This window comes from Hoplias malabaricus, chromosome 8 (genome assembly GCF_029633855.1).
Source record: "Hoplias malabaricus isolate fHopMal1 chromosome 8, fHopMal1.hap1, whole genome shotgun sequence".
In the NCBI taxonomy this organism is placed as follows: domain Eukaryota; kingdom Metazoa; phylum Chordata; class Actinopteri; order Characiformes; family Erythrinidae; genus Hoplias; species Hoplias malabaricus.
In genome coordinates this window covers 33,112,336-33,136,892 of record NC_089807.1, presented here as the reverse complement: position 1 = coordinate 33,136,892, position 24,557 = coordinate 33,112,336, and the positions used below count along the sequence as shown (strand labels likewise).

Below are 24,557 nucleotides of genomic sequence, written 5' to 3'. Positions count from 1 at the left end.
ACACTTGGATGGAAAATCAACTTATTGCTTCAGAAAAAGGATACAGGAAGAAGGACAGACTGAATGCTACTGCTTAATTGATGCTGATAATACTGAATGACAATCATTGTCTAAAAGTTTAAGGAATAAGTGGTTTGCTCCTGTCATTACAGGTGGACAAAAATGAGAAAAGGGCACTTCCCATTTGAATGTGAGTGAGTTATGTGCTACATGGGGCAGACTTTATTCTCTGGGATGGGCAGCTGGGCATAGGAACTGCGGTCACTCTGCTGTTCATCAGACTTTTGGGGTGCGTTCCTAGCAATGGGGATCCGGGCAGCGATGGCGGACATCTCTCCGGTGTTACTCTCTCCAGTCATTCCTGCTCTCTCTGTGATCTGGTTCACCTCCAGTGTGTTGTCACTGCAGCTGAACAGTTGGATCAGGCACTTCCTGAACTGCAGACAGGAAGAAACTTCTGGGTTTTAATGCACTGATCAGCATTGATGCTGTGAATGTGAAGTATGGAAAGGCTATATACCAATCTTACATAACATAAACATATCAGCATTTTGTAGCTTTCACAACAAAACATAAAAAATTAATGTCTTAGAAGTGGTATGTATACAAGTGACAAAAAGGCATTCTTATCAGGCATTATAATAAATTTAACATTCAATTCTATAATTCCTCTCAGTGTGTAGTTGGTATTGGTTGAGTACATATACGGTACTAGGCAAAAGTCTTAGGCACCTAAGATTATAATTATAATTATTATTATTTAATATTGATATTTTCTCAATAAGCCAAAATTACAGTTTAATTAAAAGGATTTTTCTTTTTCTAAAAAGTAGAACAAAGTGTTTTTCCATATATCCTCCTTGATCGTATGCATTTAAATCAGCAGCATACTTTTAACATAATTAAATATTTATTTACTGGTAAAACTATGTATTGTATGACAATATGATAATCTCAAATAATATTGGACTGTCATGACGAGAGATTTGGAAAAGGTTAAACCAACACATTCACACATAATATTACACACAATTATTGATTTTTATACTAATATTGGGGGTGAGGGTGGGAAGAACAATCACTGGATTATAAAAACTTGTCTTGTATCTATGCTCATTGTTCATTTTATTTGATCTGCCGACCATACAGGAGCAATTTGTAATTTTGGTGTTGTCCACCTATACTTCTGCATACTTTTTTTTTATCCCCGTTTCAACCTTCTCCTCAATGGTCAGGCCCACACAGGACTCTCATAGAAAGGTATGATTTGGGTGATGGATCATTCTTAGCACTGCAATGAAACGGACGTGAAAGTGATGTGTTTGTGCGTGGTGTGCTGGTATGAGTGGATCAGACAGTCCTCATTGGTCCAGCTCATAGATGTAAAGTCAGAGACAGTAGCTCATATGTTGTCCTTCATCAGTGGACACAGAACCAGGATTTATGTATGGTTGACTCTTCTTAGTGTCTCAGGGCTTTAAAAACTCCAGCGGCACTGCTATGACTGATCCAGCACAACACACAACCACAATATCAGTGTCACTGCAGCGCATCATACCTGCTCTGTGATGGTCTTTTGGGGGATCTGACCAATTAAGTGCAGTGTGTGTGTGTGTGTGTGTTTATTTAACAACCAAATAATTTTATCAGGAATGTGAGTTGTTCTTTTGCTACTTTTCAATTCATAGTATTTCAAAGCACCTCTTATTCAGATTCTTTCAGGACAAACTTTGCTATTCTGAGTAATTCAAGCAAGATCAGAAAGTATTATGTTTTATGTTGTATTTAGACACATTTTTCATGTCATCTATCACCTAATAAATTAACATTCTTGCCTGAACCCAAGATTCCCATGAGGGAACTACAAGACCTACTTTCTGAAGATCTGAAGGCAAAGCTAGAGGTTCTAATCTTGCAACTACATAAATAATGTAGGTTTATTCTGAAATTGATATTTCTCTTTAGCACTTCAGGGTCTCTCCTTACAAGGTGAGTCATTTTCCTCTTAGGGATGTACCTCTCTATAAGTGGCTCTCAAGACAAAAATGAAAGTTCACTTTCTTTCTTTATTTTAGAAACCAACACACCTCAATCAAAAGAACCCTTGAGAATCCTAAATACTCATTTCATGGAGGTAGGTTAGAGCGAAAACATGGACATCTGGTAGGACCCTGGGGGGAAATACTGTCCTTCAGAGTTTAATTGCAACTGTTTAATTTAGTGTAATTCACCTCTACTGATACAAAAAATGGAAGTCTTCCAGTCAATTAGCTGGATAATTAATGCTGGATTTGGACATTAATCCAGTAAATTACTTCTCCAGAATTCTTGGATTCTGACATCTTGAGTTTTCACATGCCCTGTGAAGGACTGGCGTCCCCTCCAGGGTGTATTCCCGCCTTGCGCCCAATGATTCCAGGTAGGCTCTGGACCCCCCGCGACCCTAAATTGGATAAGCGGTTACAGATAATGGATGGATGGATGGAGTTTTCACATATATATCTGCACCCAGAACTAAAATGTAATATAGAGATACTTGGTATATAGTGTTCAGTTAATTCTGTTTATTGTCCATAAACTGAAAATTCAGTACCAGAAATCTTGAGATTGTATTATGTTTGTTGATGATATTTTTAAAGAAAATTAACAGATTATTTTCCATTTCAGTGTATTGTATCTACATTTTTGTTCTCATTTGAACAAAATACATCATTTGAACGCAGCAGCTATCATTCATTTTTTGTGAAAAATTCATGATAAATGGACCAGTAGAAATGCTCCAAAATTAATTGGAATTACATTGACTTGCTTAATTGATTTACATTGAGTTCCATTGAATGTTAAGAAGGTTTTATTCTTTCTCCTATAAAGTTACTCTTTTGGCGATACAACACATAGTCCCCCTAGCAATATGTATCAAATCTAAAGAAACATTAACTTCATCCCCCAGTGTATGAAAAATATACTTAATTATTTAGTTAGATTATGTTTGAACACACACACACACAAAAGGAGACAAAACTGTATCAAAGCAAGAGAAACTCCAATCATATCCTGACTAGATCTGCATTTAAATAGCTTTTCAAACAAGCCAGGAAATCCATTTCTCATGTTGATATTGTACCTTTAAAAAGCTTTGTGAAAATGGGCCCAGACTCAGATCTAATCTACACTGCCTGATGTATTATTACTGTTGAGGATTCAGAGGTGCAACATTAAGCTCAGTACAACAAGCGGAGGGGTATGGGAGTGTTACATAACAGCACAGTAAAAGTTCCACAAGAGCTTCAGTCGATAAGAATGAGGTAATTAAACAAAGTAATCATTAATTGTTTCCACATTTTCCATCCTAAATCCCAGCTGACGTAACTCTGTCCGTTAACCTTGCGTGCAAACCTAGACCTAAAACTGTTTCCAAATAAAACCACACATCAAAGCCATTTTCTAAGTACTTTAACTTTTATTTCAGGTCAAAATGTAAGTTTAGGCATAGACTATTTCTCTATACCTGAAAAATGGAGTATACTATCAATGTCAATGCAAATATGCAAAGAAAAATAATCAACAAAAAATGTTTTAATTTGCATTTTTTTAGTTATTATAATTATTTTCATTTTATAATATATGATAAGGAATGTTCTTAGTTAAAAAAAAAAACATCTTAAACATACTCAAGTTTTATCAAATGTAATTTTTAAAAATGGCAAATCACTGCTTCTGTTTAGAACAATATAAATGTTTACTTTAATTGAATTATTGTTGTTTTCAATGACAATAATCATTCTTGGCTCAAATGAAGGCTCTGGCCATTACATATTTCTTACTTAAGATTAATGTGGGACTGAAACATGTATGAATGAATGTGTGCATGCCAGTTTTCCTGCTTGTTAGAATGAACTAATCAAAATAGTGAGGGTCCAGTACAAAGCACCGACTCCAGAACGCAATATTTATTCTGACCTAGCTCTATCTTCATCTCAGGGTCAGAGTTCAGCACTGTTGGGGTCCAACAGCAAAGGAGAACATACATCATCCATTATGCTAGGATGCTAGATGAGGGAAACAGAAGGTGAACATGAATAAAAGATAATAAACAAAGTCAAAGTGAGAAGAGGACATGCAAAACATGAAAGTTTTATCAGCTGAGGTAGTGGCTGAAATGCAAGCAGAGTGATTCCATCCTGTTCCTTTGTCAGTGTCATTCAGTTCCTGCCTTATCTTTTCTATCATTCTCTAATGGTGCTTTTTTTGCACTGCATGATCCCTACTCGACTCAACCTTGCAGAGTGCTGATTGGCCAGAGAGAGTTAACAATCATGACAAAATGCAAACACCTAGCACAAACAAACCATCTGTAAAATCTCCACCCTACAATAGATCACATTTATTTTTATCTAACACACAGTGGCAGCCATTAAAATAAACCATGATCTTTTGATAACATTCAAACACTCCTTGGATTGGTGCCTGACAAAAACTCCAGTGAGAGCTGAGAGGTGCAACTAAAATAAACTCTACCAATCTGTTTTACTGATGCATGGAGCGTTGTTCAATCTCATTCAGTCATTGTCTGTAATCGCTTTTCCAGTTCAGCGTTGCAGTGGGTCCAGATCCTACGCGTAATCACTGGGCGCAAGGCAGGAACACACCCTGTCCTACGCGTAATCACTGGGCGCAAGGCAGGAACACACCCTGGAGGGGGCACCAGTCCTTCACAGCGCGACACACACTCACACATTCACTCACCTATGGACACTTTTGAGTCAGTCGCCTGTCCACTTACCGTGTGTTTTTAGAGTGCTTTCTTACAACCTGAACACAGCTAAGATTAACATTCAGTAACTCAGATCCCCCTGTGTTTCCCTAACAGTTATCCATCCATTCATTATCTGTAACCGCTTATCCAATTTAGGGTCGCGGGGGGTCCAGAGCCTACCTGGAATCATCGGGCGCAAGGAGGGAATACACCCTGGAGGGGACGCCAGTCCTTCACAGGGCACCACACACACACACACACATGCACTCACACACTCACACCTACGGACACTTTTGAGTCGCCAATCCACCTGCAACGTGTGTTTTTTTGGACTGTGGGAGGAAACCGGAGCACCCGGAGGAAACCCACGCGGACACGGGGAGAACACACCAACTCCTCACAGACAGTCACCCGGAGCGGGAATCGAACCCACAACCTCCAGGCCCCTGGAGCTGTGTGACTGCGACACTACCTGCTGCGCCACCGTGCCGCCCTAACAGTTATTTAGTTAATTGTAATTAATTGTCATTGTTATCTGTTGTGCTCTTGTTACTGACCTCAAGCCCAGAGCTCGTAAAAACCAACGTTATAAACCAGACTCTGACGAGGTGAATCGGAGGCAAGTGAAGCTGATGATTGGAGCAGCTTTTTATTTGAACAGGACGCCTTAACGAAAGCTGAAAGAAGACCCATTCGCTGCTAAAACGTGGTAATCTCAGTGGTGCATTTTCAAAATAAAAGTTTGCAAATAAAAGCATATCTTGGTTCCAGGCAAGCTAGCTACATTTTTCTGGTCTCCTATTTAATGTTCTTTTATTATGTTTAAGGGCTATTAATGAATCCAATGTGAGTGGGTGCTTTTTACTGAGTAAACTGAGTAAACAGAAAGGCCTTAATAAAGACAGGCTCATTAGTAAAGAAATGCTCATTTTTTCAGATTCCATGCGCCACCCCTGCAATACCTACACACCCCACACTTTGAGAAACGCTGTGTTAGAGACAATGTTTTGTGACATTATCAGTTACATTTCCAGGGAAGATTTATAATGGAAAACCCACCAAGAACCAAGCAGGTCCGAGTAGGGTCAAGTGGTGAAACTGGCTATACATTGGCTCGTTTATCAGGAAATCAAATACAAGTTAAATCCTCAGTGCTGTTATTGCCATCTATGGCCATCATCATTCAGCAAAATGCAAGCAAATGTTAGATATACTGAATAGATAAATAAGCTAGATAACTACAGAATTTAGCAATTAGTTTCTCCTCCTGGCTAGTTAAACTATCTAGTTTCACTAGTATTGCAACTTCAGTGTGAAAAGGAGCACTGCATCAGGCTCTAGAGATTCACCCAGGATAGAGCGACAATCCATATCTGGGCAGACACACATTAATTCTTTCACTCACACACAGAGGCATTCATTCCCCCACATACTCATTGACTCACACCAGGAAAGTTATTAGAGAAGCCAATTCTCCTAACCTCTATGTTTTTGGGCTGTGGGAGAAAATCCACTATAGGATGAGTTAAAAAATGAATGGACTAAATGAGAAGTTAAAAAATTAGACATTCATGGTTGTCAAATTCAGTATTTTATTCCTAAAGTATAGTGTGTTAAAAATGGTTCTCTCTTTCAAAATAATTGTATTCCAGTGAAATAAAGCCACAGTATAGTGACCCTAATAGTCCAAATAGAAGACTGGTTCAATAATTTAAAAGCTTTTTCATGTAAATGCTGAACACTGATTGAAGAGTTCAGGAATTTTAGACAAATACAAAAGAGTGGATTAAATGTACACTTAAGATTTTTTGGGAATTTTGAATATTAAAGGAAGAACAAATAGATTTTAGACACTGTACATAATTCTTTGGAACAGGACACCCAGAGAAAGGGAATTTCCTCCAGACCCAGCTACAACCGTCTGCCTTTTTCCAAGGACATTTCAGGATATTTTTGTCCCTTGATGTGATCTCAGCTTTCATAAATACATTAACCCATTTATCAGCAGGGATCCTTAACTGGGGCAATCTTAACCACATGCCTTCCTAGCGTACTCCAATATATTTATTGCAGTTATATGAATAGGAGCCTGTAGCAGCATTTAAATAAATATTTTATTTTGTTTGTTTGGTTGGTTGTTATATACAAAACAGATTTATTTATATTTGAGGTTTTGTTTTATTGAAACTTTTGTAAAGACCATGTCATCAGCTGCTTGAAAGGCAACCATTCAATATATTTCTGATCTGTTATACATAAATATTTTTTACAACATAATTAACAAATGCATTTATGGCCAGATTCCTTTCCATTCAACATTTGGCCCTAAACAAAAAATAATAAACTAAAAAAAAGAATTTGTCTGTTACTGACAGTTTATGCTCAGGGAAAGCCTGTTTTTTTCTGCTCATACCATACTACACATCTGTATTGAAATGACATTCATGAGACTCACATTAGAAAACATGACAATGACAGAAAGATTACAATTTTAGTGATGTTTTTAACGTTACTAAAACCAAGCACTACATTTTATCAACCAGAAGATATTTAGTAAAGGAACAGGACATCGCCAGGATCCTGCAGTTTATGTAGATATGTATGTAATTCGTAGCCTTGTTCCTTGCTCTCTGATGTTCTGGCTTTAATAATTTGGAGATTTGAACTGTTTTCTTGTAAAGTTATAGCTAAACAAAAAGCTGTGGATGTGTAATTTACTTATAGGGACAGATGAGATTTTAGTTTTTTTTTTTAAAGTATTCATTCATTCATTATCTGTAACCGCTTAAGTTCAGGGTAGCAGTGGGTTCAGAAACCTACCTGGAATCACTGGGTGCAAGGTGGGAACACACCCTACCAACGTGTGTTGTTGGACTGTGGCAAGAAACCAGAGCACCCAGATGAAACCCACGCAGACACGGCAAGAACACAATAAACTGCTCACAGACAGTCACCCGGAGCGGTGTTTTAACCCACAGTCCCAGGACCCTGGAGTTGTGCGACAACGACTCTACATGTGGCGCCACCGTGCCGCCACTCACCTACAACAATGTTATCAAATATCTTCAAAGTGCACACTTCAAGGAAGGGATTCGGGCTCAGGGCAAGAATTGGGATGGGGGAAAGACTGCAAACAGCAAAATCCAGGATGTTTTTGGCGATTTAAATCCCAGCCGGATGCATATCAAATCTTTTGTAAACACATTCCCAAAACACACTCAAACTGTCTAGCTCTTCACTGACATAATACAGAGTTTGTCACTGAGGTTTTGATATAATATTGGCTTATTGTGAATAATAAAAATAAGTAGAATATTACTGGAGAGACAAATGATGCAGGCAGCCCGTTTACACAACTGTTGTATCCAAATCTTCTTCTCCCACGTAATCTGCTCTCCTACATATTCACATAGACATCTTAATATCTTCAGATGGAAATGTCAAGATTAACAGGTACTTATAAAATATATAACAGAAACTGTGAACATTAACTCTGATATTCATATTACTACATGACAAGTGAATGCACATGGGGAGGTGCTGACCACAATTTTCATCTAAACATTCAGTTCACAGTAAGTCTTAAACTAAACTAAGTAGATCCACCTGCACAAGCTTAATGGAGAACTGGAAACAGGTAAAATGGGGATTTACTTGTGGAAAAATTAAAGACGTACATTTTGGAATGGAAACTTGAACTGGTCAATTAAATGTGGGGTAATTGGATATTTATATTTTGACCAACCAGTTCCTTAAAGACAATAAGATTATAGAGTTCCAAGTAAACAAAAACAAAAAAACAAACAAAAAAAAAGGTCTGTCACATATGGATATAGCTTAGCTGCTTCAACCCAGTAATATACTGAGGAGCTTCTTCATGTTAGACACAGGTAGATCAGGGTCAAAAGTAAATGTGGGATTCTACCACTGCAGGGAGGGGATTTATAACAGTACTTTAATGCAGGACTCATTAGTTCTGCTCCTGGAAGGCTGGAGTCCAGCAGAGTTTAATGATATTTCTGCTCAAACATACCTGATTTCAGATGTAGTTTATATGTGAACCAGCAAACATCAAACTGTGCTGGACCTCCCAGAACAAAAACGGATGATCCCTGGTTTGCTAAGCATGCTACTCTTTGTGTCAAGACTCTACAACTTATGAAGGCATAATGGATCGTCATAATTGTCAAAAATGGACCATTCAAACTATGTGTTACCAGGAGGCTTAAACATTATCCTTTTGATCCCCCGTGTATAGTGAGTTTCGATTTGGGATCAAGCCACATTGAGACTACCTGTGGGACCTTTGGATCAATTTGGGAAACTTTCAATCGCAGAGCAACACAGACAGCAATGCACGAATATAAATGCTCACAATGGTGTAAGACTCTTCCGTCACAATTCGTATAGGCTCTGCGGACTCTGAGGATTTTAGCCTGCTGTTATTATGATGGACTCATATCATTTGCAAACTTCACTTTAAGTGATTTACATATTTCTTTGAAAAATAGCTCTGCATGTCCACCTTCTTTCTTGCTGCCATCCTCAATCCCTTTTGACACCCAGTCTTGCACAGTAATACTTGCTTATGACTAGAAAAACTACTCACGTGACAGCCAATCACACTAGTCATATGTTAAGGGGAGATAGGACTTGGGTAGAGAAGATGATTAAACTTTATCTGCACCTTAAGGTTAATGAGATGTTGACAGATCAAGTTTTTTTTTTTTTTTTTTTTTTTCGAGGGGATCAAATTATTGGTGGGGACAATACAAATAATCGCTGGATATTGATGGGACATGTGACCTCCGTCCTTGCTAATTCTATGCCATTGGTTGAGTCAAAGCAGAAGCATAAATCGGTCTTCAGGCCCTAAATAAGAGATTTTTTTGATCGTGGAGCAGTGAAAATCTGTGAAAATTGCTATCTGTCCTCAGCACAAGCTCATGACCATTTGAAGAAAATATAAAAAAAACTAGTCGGCATTTAATCCCCAAACAGGAATGGAGTTCTAAATCATAAGTGTCTATGCCAGGGGTCGGCAACCTTTACCACTCAAAGAGCCATTTGGACCCGTTTCACACAGTAAAGAAAACACTGGGAGCCGCAAAATCCTTTTCATGAAATAACACTGCATATTACAGGGTTTTTTTTTGTTTTTTGTTTTTTTTTTGCCTTTGTGCTATGTATAAACAAACTATACTGTGTTACATTTATGAAATCAATGAACGACTGCAGAAAAATTAAATAAAATTTCTGCATGCAACAAAACATTTTTAGCTGTAACTCCGAAAAAAAAAGACGTTGTGTTGACGGTAAGTAAAATACTCAATGTCTATTTGAGTCCTTGTAGTAATGGGGAAGAAAAACGCCAAACTTAAATTATCCACTGGCAGCAAACAAAAATGCTGTCCTCTCTCTGCGTGCCGTCATTATTTTACTGGCGCCGTGCAGTTAGCTGTCAAAAAGTTCAAGAAACCGACAAAATTAAGAGCGACAAAATATTTTAAATATTAAAATATTTTAGATGTTACAAGATCGCCATAATCTTCATAGAATTACATTTTGAAAATGAACGAACTAAAATAAAATACATTTTAATTAAATACTCAGTAATTATTTTCAAAAGCTGAGCCGCATCAGAGGGATCAAAGAGCCGCGGGTTGCCGAACCCTGGTCTATGCTCAGCTTGTTACTTTTAAAACTCAATCTCACAAAGAAAATGTGTTTTCAGGTTGGGTTTTTTACAACATCCTACCTACTCTATTGTACACTTATTTTATTCATTAACCTGTGTTTTATTGAAGAAGGGGCTAGCATCCAACAAGAACTGTCACAAAATAAAAAATAAATAAAAACCTGTCGACTGGAGCTCCTTCAGGATGTGATCTCACAGTAACCTGCTGTGATGTCTCTCATCCAGCTGTCAGACAACAGCTGGAATTCAACCTTCAGGAGTCTGCTCCTATATTGTAGTTTCTACTATCTATTATGTTCCTGCATTAATACAAATGCCGGATCCACACCATGACATAGTTTAATTAGTGCAAACAATGTAAGCAGGCTAGTTTATTATATTTATTAAGAACTGTCTATTTTATTTGTGTGTAAAATGTTCATTCACTGATATATTTTTGTTCATACAGTATTTTGGTATAATTTTACGATTTTTAATACTGCTATGAATCAGCATGTACAGTGTTCATTTAAAGGCAACATAGATAATTATGGAGAACCACTATTCTCACAGCAAAACAAACTCAAGGCAAAACAAAGCAGCAAAATTTACCTTGCTCAGGGTTTATGATTTTATTACCAAATTACCAAAGAAACCCATTTGTAATTGGAGCTGTTTAGTTTTTTATCATTTTGGTATGTACTAAACTAAGACACTTAGTTTCTTTCCCATTTACTGAGCAAGGGATATGTATAAACACTGGATAAACAAATATCACCTTTAGTCCAACAGGCAACAAATGTAATTTGTAAAAATTAACTCCTTCTTCTAACCATTTTTCTTCCTCCTATTCCAATTATTCTTTCTTCCCTTGTCCTCATTCTATATTATGTACTATTCTTTTTAACTTTATTCTTTCTTTTTCACTATTTTTCTTCAGAAACATAAATGTATTCTTACATTGCAAGCACCGTACTTCCTTTGAAAATACTTTAATTATTTTGAATATTTGAGACCATCCTCAAGTCTTACCTGTTTGTTCATGAAGACATAGATGACTGGGTTGTAGACTGCAGCGGTTTTAGCAAAGAAGGCGGGAACTGCAGCCAGTCTGGGGTCCATGTAAATGAAGGGATGGGCAGTGATAATGATGGAGAAAACAGCATACGGAGTCCAAGCCACCATGAAGGCCATGATCATCACCACCACCATCCTAGACACCTGCCGTTCAGGCTTCCTTGCATTCCCCAGTCGGCCATGAGTGTTAGACACCTGCACAGAGATGCTGCTGTGTGTCTTGAATACATAACATTAGAATGATTTAATATACGACATGATGCCATTTTCCATTAGACATCAAAAACCCTCATCTGTTAATGGTAGTGAAAACACACTGTAAACCTGCTCTGCCATTGGGAGGTGTAAACACTGTTATCATGAAAGTGGTAAATGGTAGTATATCACTGTTACACTATCACCTCTCAGAGCAAAGTATATCACTTCCTCATCATAAACTTTAATACTTTTTAGATAATAATAGCATGTGCTAAGCTTAGATAATGTATCTGACGGAGCAGATTAGTTCAGCAGACAGCACAGCGGTGGGAATTCTCTCAGTGCACCAGACTAACCTTCCTTAGCTTCCTCAGGAGTTTGCCATAGCAGACTATGATGACACCCAGAGGCAGAATGAAACAGGTGATGAAGAAAGTGATGATGAAGGTGTGATCATGAGGGTTTCCAGAGTACCTGTTGAGAAAGCAAATCAGTCTCCATATAGGGAAACTAGGGAAAAAGAAATATCTTCTGATATCTATAATGGACATGCCCAGGTTTTTTTTAAAAAAGCAGACTTAAAAGCAAAGGTAGCAGAAAATAAAAAAGGTTCTTTAGAGTGAGGCCATAAAATAACCTTTGAATGTACAGCGCTTTAAGATCCATATCAGTAAAACAGTAAGAGGTACCTTATTAACCCAGGGGTGGCACCACACCACCAAAAGCGGTGGGGCAATATTTATGCTACTGAAATAAAAAAATCATGTCCCTGTGGCATAAGTAGTTTGAAAGGTATTTATATGCATTTTAAAGTGAATTCATGTTGAAATTTTATTTCTAGTTCTTTCTTCATATCTCCAACATAGGAAAAACACAAAAGACACTGGTGGTTTAGGACAGGAAATAAAATGTGCTAAGAGTGGCTCTGGAGCAGTTCAAGGGAGTATTTTCTTTTCCCAGCGGCTGCTTAAATGGAATCAGAAATAGTGGGGTGTCATCCCTGGTGTTCAGCCAGCCATGTATTGACCCTTTCAAATTTAACCCATCACTGACAATCTAGTCTAGAGAACTTAATTCTGGTCTTTTAAAATCATTTAAATAATTTTGGTAACAAAATATATAAGCATTTGAAATCTGAGATTTCGCTGTTCTACAATATTCTCCATCACTATATGAAAAGTGCAGGATTCCTTTTTTCATTCAATGGCAAATCATTATTCATATATATATATATATATATATATATATATATATATACACTGTTAAAATACATATTAGGTATGATTTTCCTTTTTATTCATGTGCATTCTAAATCAAAAATGTTAAAACTGATAGGTTAAAATTTAAATTACTTCCATTTTTTTGACCAAATCAAGTTATTCCCAGAGGGATAAGGAAAAGCATGGGGGCTTTATGTTTAAAAGTGTATATTTGCAATTTGCCATAACAGCACTTTTTTCCTACCACTCAGCATAAATTTTGGAATTTCTGTAATATTTTTGGCTAAACAAGAGCAGAGGTTTTCTAAACAATCCGGGATGTCTTTTGTAGACACTTTAAAAGTGGAAGTCAGTGTTGGACTCAGTCCAAATGTGAACAGATCAAAGATAGAGATGAGGGGCTACAGGGCAAGGGCCACTAAGGAAAACAGACTGAGTGCTATGACCCATGGTTCTGAGAGATGGAGGAAAATTCCACTTGGACCACTCGCTCAATACAGTACCAGCATCTGGGACAGAGGCTTTCAAACAGATGTCAAAAACCCTGCCTATTGGATGTTATCCAGGGAACATAGGTCTGTTATCTCTATTATGTTGTAGATAGAGTCTGGCATTTATGTGAGTATAGGTTCTCAGCATGGGTTTTCACTTTAACATGGTGTGTTCAGCTAGTAGCAGCTGGCCCCATTGCATTACTATCACTCAAGTGTGTTTTTTTTTAACTAGAATCTCTCACACACTGTGAAACTGGAACTAAAGTTGCATAAATCACTGGCAATAACAAAAGCTTGGTGTAATTCAACATTATGTACACCCTTAAAAATGAAGGTTCTCCAAGTATTCTTTAGTAATTTTCTATATAGAACAATGAATACGTAAATATAAGGAAATATATGGAAGGTGTGCTAAAGGGTTCTAAACTGCACCAAAAGAGTGCTTCTATAGTTAAAACACAATGCTTGTTACAACAGAGAACCATTTTTCGTGCCATACAGAACCTTTTTCTAAAAGGTGCTAAATAGAACCATCTGTAGCACATTCTCTATCAAACAAAAGAACACTTAAACTGTGCAAAGAACCCTTTAACCATGCAAAGGTTAACCATGTTCAGGGTTCTATATGAAGAACCAAATTTTTCGTTCCATTCGTTGTCTGTAACTGCTTATCTAATTCAGGGTCATGGTGGGTCTGGGGCCTAACCGGAGTCACAAGACCCTTTTTTTGAGTCACCAATCCACCTAACAACATGGTGGTTTTTGAACCATGGGAGGAAACCAGAGCAACTGGAGGAAACCCACAGGGACACAGGGAGAACACACCTCACAGACAGTCACCCGGAGCGGGACTCATACCCATGACCTCCAGGTCCCTGGAGCTGTGTGACTGCTGCACCACCCTGCCACCCTCAATGTATATAGTATATCATTACTTTTTCTTCCATTTAAAAGCAGTAGAAAATCAAAAAGAAAAATGAAAAAGAAAAAATAACATTATATTGTAAATATTGTTAAGCACGTTTTATTTATTCGTTGTAAACTGCTTATTCGGTTCAGGGTTGCTGTGGGTTTGGAGCCTACCCAGAAACACTGTGCATAAGGCAGGAACACACCCTAGAAGGGGTGGCAGTTATTCTCAGGGCAACACACATTCACACATTCACTCACACATTTGCTTTGCCAGCTTTTGGACTGTGGAAGAAAACAAGAGCATCTGGGGGAAACCCCCACACAGAGAGAACACACCAAACACTTCTCAGACTGTTGCCCAAGTTATGGCTTGCACCCATAACCCCAGGACCCTGGAGCTGTGTGACAGTGAAACTGCCTGTTGCACCGCTCTGCAACCCCTAGATATTTTATTATTATGATTTGATATTAACAGTGTGGTGTTAAAGAAAGAAAAATCTTTTGTGCAAAAAAATATGCTGTGCACACTGTTTAAACAGAAAGGAAATAAAATGTTAATCTAATTTATTACTCTTCATTAAGTTACTCATAATTCAGTACATTCATGTAATTAAGTAAGTAAATATGCAATAGTGCATTGGTTTGTTTTTTTTCACAGAAATCTTCCAAATCTTTTTTGTCCATTTCCTTTCAGCCCAAACAACTCACAGACATTGAATTGACACTGTTTTGAATTGTGGGAGGAAACCGGAACACCTATACGAAATTCCTGTAGACACAGGCAGAACACACAAAACTTCTCGCGGTGGGGACTGAACCTACTGCCCCATGACCATGAAGCAGTGTGGCAGAGACACTAGCTGTTTTGCCAGTGTGTCACCCCTCTCAGAGATGAATGCTTTTAATATTGTTTAAGTTTTACATTTTTCTTGGTCTAGCAAGTGTCTCATAGTTGTTAGGTTCTTTTTTTATAACAGTATATTACAGTATCTTGGACTTCAGTACAGATTATTGGACTCCCCCCTTGCTTATGCAAGTGAGTTTCCTCACACCTAATCCCTTCAGAAATATTTTTAGAAAAGAAAATAAGTTGTTCTTGAGGGCAATTTCAATAGGGAATATAATAAATGGAGGGTGTTCTCTAACTTTCCATGCATTTTGGTGGCTGCATTTATCAAAGGGAAGCGCATGTGGGAGCCAAATACTGCATCAAATGTTTTTCAATGGAATATACTTTACTATTCAAAGATTGCTGCAGTACAGTGCACCTAATGTGTATGTGAGGACCTTCTGTAAATACTCACTTTGTGTGTGTGTGTGTACATGTGTAAAATATCTGAGAGAGAGAATGACAGAATGACAGCAAGGACAAAAAGGAATAGGCTACAGATATAGACAGAAGACAACACAGAGAAGCAAGATTCGTCTCACACTGTGGGGGTTGTGTTTCTTTGTTTGGTTTAATATAAAGCATGACTGTAGAAAGAAACATACCAGTTGGGTTCACAGGTGGTGCCGATTTTGCTGACAGTGTAGCTGCTCCAGCCCAGTACAGGAGGGATTGTCCAGACAAAAGAGAAGGTCCAGACAAACAGCAGTCCCAAAGCTGCATGTTTTCCTCGCAGTCGGATGTTTCCCAGGGGCCGGCAAATCACAAAGAAGCGCTCAAATGCAAGGATTGCCAGAGACCACAGAGCCACTATACCTGAGTAAGAGAAAACCAGCTTTAAATGACCCAAAGATTAAACAAACTTTGTAGTGGGAAAGGTTTTAATATTCTTCTCAGGACTACATAACCTACATAACACTACTTTTGTCTTAAAGATCTAAAATGTTGACAGATATATATATAGTGCAGCTTGAAAGTTTGTGAACCACCCAAACATGGTCATAAATGTAAATAATCTTATGAAATGGACATCCAAATCTCAATTTGTAAAGCAGACCTTCCAAATAAGGGAAGGTTTTGTTGTTATTTATACAACAAAAATAATTTATCTCTCAAAATACTGAAAATATGCTCAGTGCAAAAAGTATGTGAACTCTTTTAGTTAGTAGCTTGTGGCACCTCCTTTTGCAGTCATTACTTCAACCAAACATCTTCTGTAACCACAAACAAGTGTCTCACGTCTGCTTTTTTGAGATTTTTGCCCACTCCTCCTTGCAAAACTTGCGTCCACTTCAGACCTCGCCACAGCATTTCAATAGGAATGAGGTCCGGACATTGACTGGACCAATCCAGAGTGCAAAGCTTCTTTCTCTTAAGCCATTCCTTGGTAGTTTTGCTGAAATGCTTTGGGTCGTTGTCTTGATGCATAATCCATTTCTGTCCCAACTTCAATTCCCTGATTGATGGCTGGAGATTCTGGTCAAGAATTTGTTGAGAGACCTGGGAATTCCCTGGATAATGTGGAGTCATCCAGGTTCAGAGGCAGAAAAGCAGGACCAGACCTTCACATTTCCACCACCATGCTTCACTGTTGGGAGGAGGTTCGTCTCTTTATTTGCAGTTTTGACTTTTCTCCAAACATGTCGCCTGTGATTATGGCACAATTATGAACGACTTTCTTCTTTCTTGAGAACAGAGGGTTCCTCTACTGATTTTTCGCCTGATTGTAGACACATGTACATTTATCCCAGATGCTGCCAGTGAGGTCTGTAACTCTCTGGAGGTGATGTGTGGGTTGGCCTTTACCTGAATTATTATTTTTCTAGTGCTTCTTTGATGTATGTTTTGATGGCCGTCCACTTCTGGGCAGAATGGCGGTGATGCTGACAAATCATTTGTAAATTATTTGTTTTACAGTGGCTCATTTCATTAGTCTGCTAATTCGATTACATGAGCACTCACGTGTTTAACCTGAGTCTTTTAGCTCACCAACTCTACCAATGCAGCTGTGGTTCATTTACTTTTGCACATGCTCTGGTTCTATGTTGATGTAATCTGCTGGCAACTCACTCATTTCCCTCAAAACAAGTAAATGGAATTGATGAACAATAAACCCGACATTTCATATTCAAAAACTGTTGATGATAAAATAAGAGAATCATGGTAAAATAACAGAAAATTTAAACTACTCAAGGAGTTCACAAGGAAACTTATTATTAATATAAAACATGAAGTTACAGGCAATAAAATAATGAATTTGTTAAAGGCCTAAACAAAACTGGGCTAAAATTACAGGAAAACTGAAAGTAGGTATGACCATATTTATTGTTTTTTACACCACACAGACCCTCCTAAAAAATATCTGTACTCAATCTGGTCTTTACAAATACGCACAGGTTTAATACACTCATTTAAAACCTAAAAAAAAGGTAGCTGTTGGTTTAAAATGCAAAAACAGTCAAGACTTTTTGATCGAATAGGAAATGCTTTGCTATTTGAATATGGAACATATGAACCATGATCCCATTCACATGATTTATGCATTAGGATGAATTTATTTTTAAATATGGTGAATATATTTTAAGGCAGCCTGTTTAACTTGTAAATGTATCTGTTAACCAAATTTACATGGCCTAGGCAGAACGTTCTCTCCTCCAGAATGACTTCAATACCCATAAGCACTTTATTGAAAACACTACATGTTTTACCCTTTAAAATTATTATTGAATTTTATTACATTTGGCTTATAAAAGAGGCTGAATAATTACAGATTCATAATCCCAGTAATGTAAAATATGTAAACGCATACATGAATGTGTTTTTATGTATTTATTTATTTATTATTTTTTAAATGCAAAATATCCAGAAATAAATTGGTTTTAGAGGATTAATTTGAGGTGTAAATATACATTGATGAGGATTTTTTGCATGTGTACATTGGGGATTCTGAGGACTCTATTTTTGGACTCCACACCACTGCTGTTTTGTTAATTTGATCATTTACAGTTCACTGGGTGATCGGCCTGCAAGCTAGTTAATGTGCTTCCTAATGATCATTAATCGAGCCTTAAGCTTATCCAGGAATGCTATGGCTGGACTGCTGTATTTCCTCTTGGACACCATGACTCTGAAATAATAGAGCATGACCCTGGATATTTTTCAGTCCAAAATTATGAATATATAACCACAAGAAGCAAAAAGTAAATCAAAGTCAAAGGCTACCTCACACTGATCCATTCTACATTTATAGTGGACTACATATACTGAATGATTAGGAACACCTTCATTGTATCTACACTCGTCCATTTTTATCAGCTCCACTGACCATACAGGACCACACAGTAGTTCTACAATTACAGACTGTAGGTTCCCTGTTTCTCTGCATACTACTTCGATCCAATTTCACTCTGCTAATCAATGGTCAGTACCCCCACAGGACCACCACAGAGCAGGTATTATTTGGGTGGTAGACCATTCTCAGTGCTGCAGTGACACTAATGTGGAGGTGGTATGTTAGTGTGTGTTGTGCTGGTACAAGTGCATCAGACACAGTGGTGCTGCTAGAGTTTATGAACTCCTCAGTGTCACTACCAAAAATATCCAACCAACAGTGTCCTGTGGGCAGCATCCTGTGTCCACTGATGAAAGGCTAGAGGATTACCCACACAAAGTGTGCGGCAACAGATGAGATACTATCTCTAACTTTACATAACTTTACAAATTGGACCAATGAGGTAGGTCTGTCTAAGAGTGAACAGTGAGTGGGCACAGTGTTAAAAAGAAACTCTAGAAGCACTGCTGTGTCTGATCCACTTTTACCCGTGCAACACTCACTAACACACCACCACCATTTCAGTGTCACTACAGCACTGAGAATGATCCACCAGCCAAATCATACCTGCTCTGTGGTGGTCCTGTGGGCGTCCTAACACTAGCATAGCTGAGTGAAATTGATACAAGGTAGTGTGTGTATATATATATATATATATATATATATATATATATATATATATATTACACACACAGAGTTATTAAATGAATACATGATTTACCCAGTGCACCACACTGGGAACAGGAAGACACAAAGACTTCTTATGAAATAAACTAGTGCACACATTCCACCCAGTCCTGTAATATCGCTTTGAATTCATTACTGTTGTCATTTAACTCGGGAAGCTCTTCCATGCCAAGATTATTGGCCAGGTTTTTGATCCAAGAAGGAGTTATGAGATATTGACTTACAGCTAAATAAAAAAGAGATCATCAGAAGAGATCAGATGGCAGATTGGATTACATCAAATCCACTCATGTTGTGCTCAGTGTTCCTCTTTTAACTTTTACACCCTGGGCTTTGATACCAGACAAATCCTGTTCACAAGTGGCCCTCTTTAATCCTTCTCAATAAGCTACAACTGCATTAGCTTGTTCAGGAGTTTTTCCACACGTTTTTACCAAGTGAGCTTGCTGCACCATTTGTTAGTATTCCATCCATCAATCCATTATATACTGCTTATCCAGGTCCAGGTTGCAGGGGAAGCAGTCAGAGTAAAGAAACCCAGACCTCCCTCTCCCTAGCCACTTCTTCCAGCTCTTCCGGGGGATACCAAGGCGTTCCCAGGCCAGTCAAGACATGTAGTCTCTCCAGCATGTTCTGGGTCTTCCCCAGGGTCTCCTCCCCGTTGGACATGCCCGGAACACATCACCAAGTAGGTGTCCAGGAGGCATCCGGACCAGATGCCCAAACCACCTCAACTGGCTCCTCTCGACATGGAGGAGCAGTAGCTCCACTACGAGTCCACTACTAACCCTGCCTCTAAGGGAGAGTCCAGACACCCTACGGAACTCATTTCAGCCGCTTGTACCCGTGATCTCATTCTTTCGGTCACTACCCAAACCTCATGACAATAGGTGAGGGTTAGAGAGCTTTACGTATCTGCTCAGCTCTCTCTTTACCACAATCTCCCACTCCATTTTTCCCTCACTCGTGAGCAAGACCCAGAGATACTTCAACTCCTCCACTAGAGGCAGGAGCTCACTTCCAACCTGGAGAGAGCACTCCACCCTTTTCCGACTGAGTACCATGGACTCAGATTTGGAGGTGCTGATCCTCTTCCCTACCGCTTTACACTCTGCTGCAAACTGAAAAAAATTCAGAGACCACCAAACCGGACACCTTCCGCCACTTGGCTACGCGGAGAAATTCTATCCATAAAAATTATGAACAGAACCGGTGACAACGGGCAGCCCTGACGGAGTCCAACTCCAACTGGAGACCAGTCAGACTTACTGGCAACCTTACAAACCAAACTCCTGCTCTGTTTATACAGGACACTTAGAAAGAGCCCTATACTCACAGAGCACCCCCACAGGATATCCCCACAGGACACGGTTGAATGCCTTCTCCAGATCCACAAAACACATGTAGAATGGTTGAGCAAACTCCCACGCACCCTCCAGGATCCTATCGAGGGTAAAGAGCTTTTTTTGTTAATATTATATTTTATTTTATTTTATTTTTTAATAGAGTCTTGTAAATTTGTATTTTGTGGTTGTTTGCGGTTTATAAGCCTGTGTATAGCAGGAGGTAGGAAAGATCACAGAGGTAAACAGTGTCTAACTAGAATGTGTCAATAAGCTGCTAATAAAGTTTTTTTTTTTTTTTTGGTTAGTTGTCTATGAAGTAGGGCTGAACAATTAATCAAAACTGAATTGAAATTCAGAATTTCTAATCAACATAATCTTGCCTATATCAATTATATTCATTTTTCTTTTCATTCTGTTTATCCTTTTGTTAATGCTGTTAAAGTCACCCACCGTGTTCATGTACTGTCCCCTTAAAACCACACCACTGCACATGTAGTCAACCAATCTGCCATATAAAAGCAACATGGAGGAAAACCTTACCAGAGAGTCCAGCAGCTTGGACCAGAGAAAACTGCTGTGCCTGTTTTTGGTCATTTTTTTACTTTAGTGAAGATGACACTGAAGATACAGAAGTCAAATGTAAACACTGACAAAATAACAACTTGATCCTTGACCTGCACTGCTCTCAAAGTTAAAATACAAAATTTAAAAAAGGTAAAACACTCATCCATCAAGTCCAATATGTCTGTGCTTTAACAGAAAACTTAGAACTTAGAAGTAAGTTAGTTTTCTTTAGTCCTTAGAAGGAAATTTTGAGGCACTGACCTGAGGTACTAACCTCATGTTAAGCTCAAGTTAAAGGATGGGATGACAAATATACACTCTTTGGTCAGTGATGATTCTGAAGGTTAGTGTCACCTGCAATAGTGCTAACGCAGACATATAAAAACCCTCTCCATTTCATCATATAGCTAATAAAATGTAATGAGAGGACCCTGTATAAGTGGAGGTCATATCTCTGTTAACTGTGACACCATCTCAGCACTCTAAGTTAATCTTGGTTCTTTTATACACACATCTAGACACTTTTAGCACACGTGCTTAAGAAGCTGAAGGGAAGTACCTCCGTTCTATTGTGCAACTGCCACAGCTCAGTCTACACACCCCCAGAGACTTTAATCATGATTATTATCATTTCTACATTTATATAATTCTTCATGCTGTACCAGTTCCAAAGAAAATATTCGGCAGGTAAAAACTGGGTTTGCACTTAAAGAACAGAGCAGTGTAATCAAGCTTTATAATATCAAAGGAGTGAGTGACATCAAATTTCTTTTCCATTTCAACTTTGTAAAAGGCCTTTAGAAAAATCTCAAACAATACTTAAAGCCCAGCAACTTACCCAGGGCAAATGCTGCTCATGAGTAGCACCTTCCAGTTTTGATATCTTAAGTGAGTTGTGCAAAATCTCTTTAAATTTTTAACTCTTGTGGATTCTAAGGACTTTCTTGATTTTTGCATATCTTCACTATAAATGAGGTCCTTGTGACCTAGTACTGTGTAAAGAGACAATCTCACCCGAAAAATGAAAAATAGAAGGTAGATTTTCTCTTTGAAAGCAAACTTTAATCATGTGGAAAAAATGTTCACAAAAGTAGTGGAATGTATGAATAGTCTAAAATGTCTAAAATGAAATTTCCACAAGTCATTTTTGATCTCTCTCTGATGTTGACGTGGAGTACCTGAGTGATATCCTGATTTGTCAGAAAGTTATCGCCCACACTTTTAAAGAAAACGTCTTATACAGTTCTATAAAAATATATATTAATTACAGAAAAATATATTACATCTTTGTAATAAAAATATATAAACGAATATATATTTATTATAAAAATAAAATAGCTTTTGTTTATAATAAATATATATTTTTGTAAGACTTTTTTATTTCTTTAGCAGTGGGTGGGCAATCATTTTCTTACTTCATATGGAATATATATATATATATTTATTTTTTATTTTTTATTTTTTTTTTTTTTTTTTGCTTTATGCACCTTAAGGAATATTTAGCACTTGACTGATCAGAACACTGATCTAGGTCATAAGACTACATAACACCTACAGCATGAGAACATTAGCTGTCATGTTTCTAGTTTGAAAGTGCCTGAAAGAGCATTTATGACAAATGGCCCTTTGTGGACTAAGTTTTATTTCAATTCTCATGTGGCATATAGCCCTATGAACAATCACAGTAAAAACTACTGGATGTTCTGTACTGATGTATGAGTAGTTAAATAACTTGTAATATAAAGCCTGTTCATTTCCTTAGAAGTTAAGGGACCATATATAGTGTTCTGACCCTTTGTTTTTACACGTAGCCCCACTCTCGCGATCAAACACATCTAAACTAGCCTCCAAACTTTCACTCACCGAAAAAAGTGACCGCGAAGCCCTCGAGCACGCACGCCCACCTTCCCAGGAAGAAGTAGCCGTGGTAGTTAGTGGCAACGCTGATGGTCCCTCCGATCAGGGACACGAGGAAGTCGGCCAGTGACAGGTTGACGATGATGTAATTGAGAGGCTGCCGAAGTGGTTTGAACTTGTAGGTGACAAGCATGACCACAAAGTTCTCGGAGAGAGAAAGTGTCGTGACCACGAACATCCACGCGGCGAGCACTTTGAAGTTCCACTGCGGGATGGACTGCACAGGTCCTGCGAAAGGGTCTTCCGCGGGGTACACGTCGGCCACGTCCGTGTAGCTCACACCGTTCACTGCCGTCCCAAATGCATCCATGCTCCAAGTGCACACTTCGTTATGAGTTCACTACAACGATACTTGAATTACAGTAGCACGTGCTACACTTGCGAAAAAAACAAGTGTTTACAAAGCTATGCGTGCACTTTCCTTCAGAGAATCTGAATCCGGGTGATGCTTTGGACATGGGATGCTTTACTAACAAAGGCAGTTTTATTGTTATGCACGTGGCAAGAGTTTTCGCAGCGGTCGCCGCAAGTCCATCACGGCTCCTGTGTCTATGTAATCCATGCGAGTGCAGTCCTCAGTTTATGAAGGAAGCAGGCAGTTCCCATTTACTTGTTGAGTCTGCGCACTCGCGGCTCGAGCTGTAGTCTGAGCTGAAGTGGCGTGCGTTTCTGCTGACTGCTGCGCGTCTCCCGCCTCTTTATAGAGACTGTTAACGGGCGACCTCGCGACATCACTCGTGCTTTCGAGGAACAGCGACGTACACACACCCCCTCCTCTGGCTGGGGCGCGAGGAACGCCCGAACGGAATGACTGCGCGCGGAGTGCATACATTTGCAGAAGAGGAGTGCACATGGAATACACCAGGCAGTGCATTCAGTTATGCAAGGAGACTGAGGCGTCAAGTGCATGCAAAAACGCAGCTAGTGTGTGCAGAATGGGAACACAATAGAGCGCATGCAGCTGCGCAGGAACTGCATGCATTTACGCACGGAGCTGAGATTAAAAAAAAGTACATGCCACTTCAAGGAGTGTGTGCAGAACCACGCTTAAAATGTATGCCACCGTGGTGGGAATGCATGCAAATATACAGGGCGCGTGCACTAAAGAAACTCCGCATAGTTTGTGCTTCGTGAATTCATTCATTTTCGGCCAGGGCTGTTTCATTGTGTTTTAATAATGCAAATGCAGCCAAGTGAGTCCAAACCCTTTATTAAGTGCATGCCTTTTCTGCCACTCGTAAGCGCACATATGTGAATGATTTCTCTGAAATAAATACTTTATGGGTTATTAATTAATGCTCATCAACTTTGTATCAGCTGGACCGCAGCACGTGAGATCTAAATCAATTTGGCTCGGAGACGTGCAGATTCCAGTAACTCTGAATCATGTGGAGGCGAAGGGCGGAGAAATCGATTCAGTTTTATGAGTTTACAACTTAAACAACAGTACGTGGACTGACTGAAGAAAGTGAGATCTTGCACAGCCGGG

General features: G+C 38.7%; 1 protein-coding gene across 2 annotated transcripts; it reads right to left on the bottom strand.

Moving 5' to 3' along the window:
- On the bottom strand, positions 1–23,835 carry valopa (vertebrate ancient long opsin a). Of its 2 annotated transcripts, none has more exons than XM_066678334.1 (5): positions 23,015–23,835; positions 15,829–16,039; positions 12,065–12,182; positions 11,466–11,705; positions 1–437 (listed from the first exon to the last, which is right to left on the bottom strand). In XM_066678334.1, exons 1-5 carry the CDS (start codon positions 23,376–23,378, stop codon positions 207–209), a joined length of 1,164 nt encoding a protein of 387 aa, XP_066534431.1. In that variant the 5' UTR covers positions 23,379–23,835; the 3' UTR covers positions 1–206. The 2 variants fall into 2 exon arrangements, with proteins under 2 accessions (XP_066534431.1, XP_066534432.1); XM_066678335.1 differs by lacking the exon at positions 1–437 and adding an exon at positions 3,794–4,049 and having other exon boundaries at positions 23,015–23,829.
- Between the last annotated feature and the right edge of the window lie 722 nt (positions 23,836–24,557).